This window comes from Henckelia pumila, chromosome 4 (assembly GCF_033568475.1).
Source record: "Henckelia pumila isolate YLH828 chromosome 4, ASM3356847v2, whole genome shotgun sequence".
In the NCBI taxonomy this organism is placed as follows: Eukaryota; Viridiplantae; Streptophyta; class Magnoliopsida; order Lamiales; family Gesneriaceae; genus Henckelia; species Henckelia pumila.
Genome location: NC_133123.1, coordinates 180,961,011 through 180,968,583, shown reverse-complemented (window position 1 = coordinate 180,968,583; position 7,573 = coordinate 180,961,011). Strand labels below are relative to the sequence as shown.

The window sequence follows — 7,573 nt, the reverse complement described above, 5'->3', positions numbered from 1 at the left end:
CATATTCAAGCTTATGACATGCTGGAACAGATGACCATCAACAGTTTCAATGGCCATCGGAGCGAATGGGAGTTAAGAAGCTTGCTGGAGTATATAGCGTTGATCCTCTCACATCAATAACTGCACAATTATTTGCGTTGACTACACAAGTTGCTGCATTAAATAAGGTGAGTGAAGCAGATCCATCAGGTGTGTCAGTTGCCATAGAATAATCTCATCCACCTGAATAAACTCAGTATATCAATCCCAGAGGCTATGTAAATTATCGAGGTGATCCCCCCCTAATACTTATCATCTTGTATTACGTAACCATGAAAATTTTTCCTATGCCAACAATAAAAATGTGTTGAATCCCCCTTCGGGATTCAATACAAACAAGGGTGAAGGAAAGGCTCCTTTGGAGGATGTTGTATCTACATTTGTCAATGAATCTAGCAAAAGGATGTCGAGAACTGAGACTCGAATTGACAGCATGGAGACACATATGTGTAGTTTGAGGGCTATGATGAAATCAATGGAAACACAAATTGGGCAACTTGAAAATGATTTCAAGAATTAGAATCGAGGGCAATTTCCTAGCAATACTGAAGTGAACCCAAAAGAGCAATGCAAAGCAGTGGAGTTAAGGAGTGGTAAGAAACTAGTGGCTGAAGAAAGAAAAGATGAGCACGAAAAAGTTAAGGAAACTGAAGACCCAGTGGTTGAGGAGAAATTTGTTGAATAGAATAAGAAGGAACCTGAATCAAAACCGATGTACAAGCCACAACTTCCTTACCCACAGCGGTTCAAAAATAAGGCACTTGATGAGAAGTTTTCCAAGTTCATAGACATCTTCATGAAGATACACATCAATATTCCTTTTGCAGATGCTTTGAAACAGATGCCTAACTATGCTAAGTTCATCAAAGATGTGATTTCCAAGAAGAGGAGATTGCAAGACAATGAAGTGGTGAACCTGACAGAAGAGTGTGGCACCTTCTTGCAAAAAAAATTGCCACAAAAGCTTAAGGATCCATGGAGTTTTACTATTCTTTGTTTTATTGGTGGTTATAAAGTAAATAGAGTTTTATGTGATCTAGGATCAAGTATAAATTTGATGTCTTTTTCTGTTCACAGGACTTTGGATCTTGAGGAAGTCAAGGCGACTACCATCACATTACAGCTGGCTGGCCGAAGTACCATCCACGGGGTATTGTGGAGGATGTTTTGGTGAAGGTAGACAAGTTCATATTTCCAGTAGACTTTGTGATATTGGACATGGATGAGGATGAAGAAACTCCCTTGATTTTTTGGAGACCCTTTTTTGCCACTGCAAGAGCGCTAATCGATGTTCATAAGGGCGAGCTCACACTTAGAGTTGGTGGTGAAGCTGTAATCTAGAACATTTATCACACCATGAGGGGACCAAACGAGGTAAGTACATGTAAAGCATTGAAGTTATCGATTCTCATAATTTTTTTTCATGTGCAGATATTAATAATCCATTAGAAAGATGTTTGGTTGCGGATGAGGCATTTTATAAGGAAGAAGATTGGGAGCGACGTGAACAAGAAGCATTTCTCGAGGGAGCTTTAAAAAAATGGTGAGTCCTAAGGAATTTGAAGCATTGGAAAATAGTGCACCAGAGGTATCTTGAAACGACCCTAACCTCTAAACTTAATTAAATATTAAAGAAAAATGCGGATTTTAAAAAAAAAAATTGCCATGACTCGTTTGAAAGTAAAAAAACCACTCTGTCACACGCAGCAATTCTAAAATAAAGAAGTAAAAGTGATAAAAGAAATCCAGGCCGCGATAATCATAAACTTCAAAAATAAAGGCAACCACACACGGTTGCAATAATAGCGATAACAAACTTTGTATCATAAAAATTCAAGCACAGGGAAACACATCCTGGCTAATACTGAAAGTACTCATAGACAAATCCTTTATTTCAAAACATATTCTAATGCGGAACTAAAATAAAAACAGCGACGGTCATAGGGCCTTGCACCGCCAGCATCCTCAACCTCGAGGATCTTGCCCCTCGGTCCCTAGGAACTCCTCCTCACTTGAAAACAAACAAGCATAGTGAGTCTAATGGCCCAACAAGTATAAAAAGTGTAATAACAAGGGTTTAAAATAACTGCAGTAATACTCAAAATACGGTACATAATATACTTGAGACATAAGCTGTAAGAATGCGCATGCTACAAGAGAATGAGACAACATGTAAATGATGAACACACTCCAACTCACGCTATGAAACTCTTGAAATTTCTTAACTTAACTGAAACTCATGCATGACTGAAAACTGAATGCAATAAGACGATTCAAACTGATACTGAAACTAAAACTGTAAACTTAGATCCTTGAATTGTGACCCTCTGTTTTGATAAATCAATGGCTGCAGTGCACTATGCCGACAAGATGCCGAGATTCCTCCCGATGCGACTTACCCCTTTATCTGTCATTTGGTAGGGATCCCGAGATTTCTCCCGATCTCACACTACCCATCTATTTTGGTAGGGATCCCGGGATGTCTCCCGATCTCGATCTACCCATCTATGGTAAGTGAGTGAGGCATCCTCCACCCATCAATACCCTGTCTCGTCACAATCAAATAACTTCGTTTAAAAAAATATGTTTTCTTTTTCCTTCTTTGACTCGGCTCAAAATACTTAGCATGCATGGTTAAATGCGACTTCCTTTATAAGCATTTGCTCGGCTCAAAGGCGAGACCCAAACATACTAGTATGCAACTTTAGGAAATGAGAATCAATACAAAATTGTGGACATAGGGTTGGAGAGTGGCTGCCCTTAGGTAAAATACCCAACTTTAACTCCACTTTCTACTAACAAGGAAAAACCCGAGCAATCAAACCGAAAAGTCCTTAACTCTATCTTACCTTAACCAAATTCGACCCCGCTCAAACAGACACTCTCCAAACACTACCAAATAACCATAGGACCATTTTGTAACCTCATTTGACCACCCAAGAAATCCTATCAAAACTCAATTCCAAACAGCCCACTTTTACTCCTAAAATTCTTCACCGACACCTTAACTTCAAAGACCCATAACTCATTGAAATCTTACTCGAAACGAGCCCATTTTATACCGACATGACCACAACGTCATGAAATTGACCTAGGAACAGACCTAACCATGCCCAGACCTCATATTACACCTCACCTGCATCAAACTCAGTAGGACCTGTTCAAGGAAAACCTCATTCTTCAGCACTTCTACTAGGAGGAAACACCACCAAGCCCTATTCCCTTGCCCCCAACTACTTCCAAACCACCAAACACACTCAATACCATCTCTTAGGACTTAACACAAACACCTTGGCAGCCCTCAACCATACCTCCACTCCACAAATTCAAAAACATCAATTTTTATGCACCAACAAGCCTTGAATTCATGAACAACCAATGCAACCAATTGCCAAGCAATAAAATACACTTGACATGCTTCAAAAACAGCCCACTCACCATATAAAATTCGAAATTTAGTCTTGCATCACTTCTGAAATTTTCAAGAGTGACAATATGCATTGAAACCCATCATTTTTCTCATCACAATGCATCATTCAACTCTTAATCATGAACATATGTGAAATTTTCAAAATTTAACATAACCCTAGCTGAAAAATCCCTAAAAACCCAAAGCCTAGTCTTGCAAAAACATGAACCATTCGAAATATGTCAAGAAACATGGAAAGATGCTTAGTTAGCTTGCTTGAATGCCCAAGGAAATGAATATATTTGCCTTGATCTTTTCTACCCAAGAAAAATCGAAATGAGAGGGATGAAGGCTGGAAACACTTGACTAACTTCAATAAAAACCTCCCTAGGTGGCTTCCCGGTGGCCGCGGCTGGAGCTTGGAGAAGGGGACGGCCGAAGGTGGGAGAGGGAATGAGGGAAAGAGAGGGGGGTCAGCTCTTTGGGTAGAAAATGGGGCTAGGGTTTCCCAAAAAAAAATGTTTTAATTTGTGTTTAAAAGTTGAGTGTCTAGTGTGTACATGTGTGTGTAAGCATAGGTGTAAGTAATTAAAAGTAGATGTGAGTGTTGCTTTAATAGTACAACTTTAAAGTACTACAACTTTTGTCTACTAACTTACACTAATAAAATTCTTAAGTTTAAAAACCCCAAATTAAAAATATTAAATTGGGTTTTACTAATCCGGGTTTATGAAAATTCTAACTTTTGAAAAAGTTAAAGAATAAGCCCAATATTGCAATAATAAAAAAAAATGCTTTCTGATACCCGGAAATTTCTAACTTTCAAACTCTCATCTAATTTTCTCCTACCTCCCTACTAAACTTTTAAAATAACAAATCTTGGAATTCACCGCCGAAATCCACCATTGCCAAACGCCGGAACCGGAAGTCACTGTCTCAAAAATTTCAATAATAAATAACTTAAAATATTTGAGCACTTAAACTTTAAAGAAAACTTAAGCAATTAATTCCAAGAAATTAAACATCATAATTATTAAAAAAAAAATGAATTTTAGGCATGGAATTTAAATTATGAAATCTTAGGTGTTACATATCTGCTGAAACTCATGATCTTAAATAATTGCCTGCACATTTATGTTATGCATTCCTTGGTGAGAATTCCACCTGTCCTGTCATTATTTCTTCTCATCTGTCTGAGGTAGAAAAAGATAAGTTGTTGAGAGTCTTGAGAAATTTTAAAACTACCTTAGGATGGTCAATTTCTGATATTAAGGGTATTAGTCCAACAATTTTCATGCATAAAATTTTGATGGAAGAGTCATATACTCCTTATGTCGATCATTAGAGGTGGTTGAATCCCACCATGAAAGAAGTAGTGAAAAAGGAGGTTTTAAAATTTTTAAATGCTGGTGTAATTTATGCTATTTCTGACAGTAGTTGGGTGTCTCATGTTCAAGTGGTGCCTAAGAAAGGTGAGATTGCTGTAGTAAAAAATGAAAATAATGAGTTAATCTCCACACGAACAGTAACTGGCTGGCGAGTTTGTATAGATTATAGGAAGTTGAACAAAGCTACTCGTAAGAATCATTTTCCACTTCTTTTCATTTGCTATTACTGTTTCTTAGATGGTTATTCATGGTTAATCAAATTGCTATAGCACTGGAGGATCAGGAGAAAACTAATTTTATGTGTCCTTATGGCACGTTTTCCTTCAGGAGGTTGTCTTTTGGTCTTTGTAATGCACCGGCGACTTTTCAACGGTGTATGATGGCGATTTTTGCGGATATGGTGGAGGACATGATGCAAGTCTTTATAGATTATTTTTCTATATTTGGTTCATCTTTTGATCACTGTTTTCATAATCTGTCCCTTGTTTTGCAGAGATGTCAAGAAAAAAACATGGTTCTCAATTGGGAGAAATGTCACTTTATGGTTCAAGAAGGCATTGTCCTTGGACATAAAGTGTCATTACAGGGATTAGAGGTGGATAGGGCCAAAATGGTTGCAATTGAAAAGCTTCCACCTCCAAAGAATATCAAGGGGATCGAAAGTTTTTTAGGCCATGCGGGGTTTTATTGGAGATTCATCAAAGATTTTTCCAAAATCATTAAACCCCTATGTAATTTTCTTGAAAAAGATTCCAGTTTTATATTTGATAATGACTGTTTGCAGCCTTTGAGAAGATCAAGACGGCGTTAATCACAACACCTATCATGATCGTTCCGGATTGGAAAGAATCATTCGAGCTGATGTGCGATGCTAGCAACTATGCAGTGGGGGCTGTCTTGGGCCAGCGGAGAGAGAAATTGTTTAGAGCCATTTATTATGCAAGTCATACCATGGATGCTCCACAGCAAAACTATACCATCACAGAAAATGAGATGCTAGCAGTAGTTTGCTTTTGATAAATTTAGACCATATTTAATTGGAACTAAAGTTGTTCTGTACACTGATCATGCAGCGATTCGCTACCTGTTTGCCAAGAAGGATGCTAAGTCATGCTTGATAAGGTGGATTTTGCTTCTACAAGAATTTGATTTTGAGATCAAGGATAAAAAAGGAAGCGAAAATCAGGTTGTGGACCACTTGTCGAGACTGGAGCTAGAAGAAGTTAAGGAGGAGGAGAGCATAAAAGAAGTGTTTTCGGATGAACAGAACTTTCAGGTGAGTTCTTCCATTCCATGGTTTGTTGATAACGCAATTTTTTTGTCTTGTGGTGCTATGCCTTCAGATTTGAATAACCATCAAAAGAAGAAATTCTTCCATGACATCAAGTTCTTTCTGTGGGATGACCCTTATGTGTTCAAAATATGCAATGATCAAGTGATTAGGAGATGTGTGGCGGGTCAAGAAGCATAAGAAATCCTAGAACAATGCCATTCAGCGCCATATGGATGACATTTTGGAGCAACACGGACTGCTGCCAAGGTATTAAAATCTGGTTTTTATTGGCCTAATTTGTTTAAAGATAGTTACACCTTAGTGAAATCATGTGATAAGTGTCAATAACTGGGAATATCTCTAGAAAAACATGAACTACCCCTCACAAATATTTTATAAGTCGAATTATTTGATGTGTGAGGCATTGATTTTATGGGTCCATTTCCCCCTTCTTTTGGTTACACTTATATTTTACTAATAGTAGATTATGGCGAAATGGGTGGAAGCAATTGTCACATCTACTAATGACGCTCGTGTTGTAGTAAAGTTATGCAAAAAAACATTTTTACGAGGTTCGGGACTCCACGAGCAATAATCAGTGATGAAGATACGCACTTTTGCAATAAAATTTTTAATACCTTGCTCACTAAGTATGGTGTTAGGCATAAGGTGGTGTGCGCATACATTCCACAAACCAACGGTTAGGCTGAGATCTCTAACCGGGAAATCAAAAAAATTTTGGAGAAAACGGTTAAGAAAAATCGTATAGATTGGGCTATCAAGCTAGATGATGCACTATGGGCCTACCGCACTGCATTCAAAACACCTATTGGGATGTCGCCCTATAGGTTGATGTTTGGTAAGGCGTGTCATTTGCCATTGGAGTTGGAGCACAAAGCATTTTGGGCTGTCAAGAAGCTGAACATGGTTCTTGAAGTATCTGGAGAGCTGCGAAAATTGCAATTAAATGAGTTGGACGAATTCCGGAATAAAGCATATAAGAATGCCAAGATATACAAAGAGTAAACAAATAAGTGGCATGGCAAACACATTTTGCGCAGAAAATTTGAATCGGGTTAAAAAATTTTTGTTGTTTACTTCTCGTTTGAAATTATTTCCAAGAAAGCTGAAATCGCGATGGTCTGGGCCATTTATCGTGAAGACTATTTATCCGCATGGTGCCATTGAGCTGAGATGTACATATGGACGAACTTTCAAGGTGAATGGGCAGAGATTCAAGCATTACTTAGGCAACGAAGTACAACATGCGGAGAGCACAGTGCTCAAAGATCCTAACTAAATCTGGTGAAAGTCAGGCTGACGACTCTAAACCAAGCGCTTTTTGGGAGGCAACCCAAAAATTTTAGTTTTTACATCTTTATTTTTGTTCATTTATTAATTTTTGTTGTTAAGTTTAGTATTCATATTTTTGTGTGTAAGGTCCTGAAAATATTAAGTTACTAA

At 37.9% G+C, this 7,573-nt stretch overlaps 1 protein-coding gene across 1 annotated transcript; it reads left to right on the top strand.

Moving 5' to 3' along the window:
* The first annotated feature begins 751 nt into the window (after positions 1–751).
* On the top strand, positions 752–7,135 carry LOC140862385 (uncharacterized). The gene is made up of 9 exons (XM_073265407.1): positions 752–966; positions 1,117–1,175; positions 1,471–1,582; positions 3,840–3,920; positions 5,074–5,254; positions 5,423–5,498; positions 5,621–5,841; positions 5,999–6,112; positions 6,815–7,135. The coding sequence occupies exons 1-9, from the start codon at positions 752–754 to the stop codon at positions 7,133–7,135; spliced, it is 1,380 nt and encodes a 459-aa protein (XP_073121508.1).
* The last annotated feature ends 438 nt before the right edge of the window (positions 7,136–7,573 follow it).

What these genes read in the sequence shown, in the direction of transcription:
- LOC140862385 (XM_073265407.1), top strand. Translation starts at nt 752, where the DNA reads ATGTACAAGCCACAACTTCCTTACCCACAGCGGTTCAAAAATAAGGCA. An exon ending in TGGTGGAGGACATGATGCAA is followed by an intron (nt 5,255 to 5,422) that starts GTCTTTATAGAT and finishes GTGTCATTACAG; the next exon opens with GGATTAGAGGTGGATAGGGC. An exon ending in CGGATGAACAGAACTTTCAG is followed by an intron (nt 6,113 to 6,814) that starts GTGAGTTCTTCC and finishes ACCAACGGTTAG; the next exon opens with GCTGAGATCTCTAACCGGGA.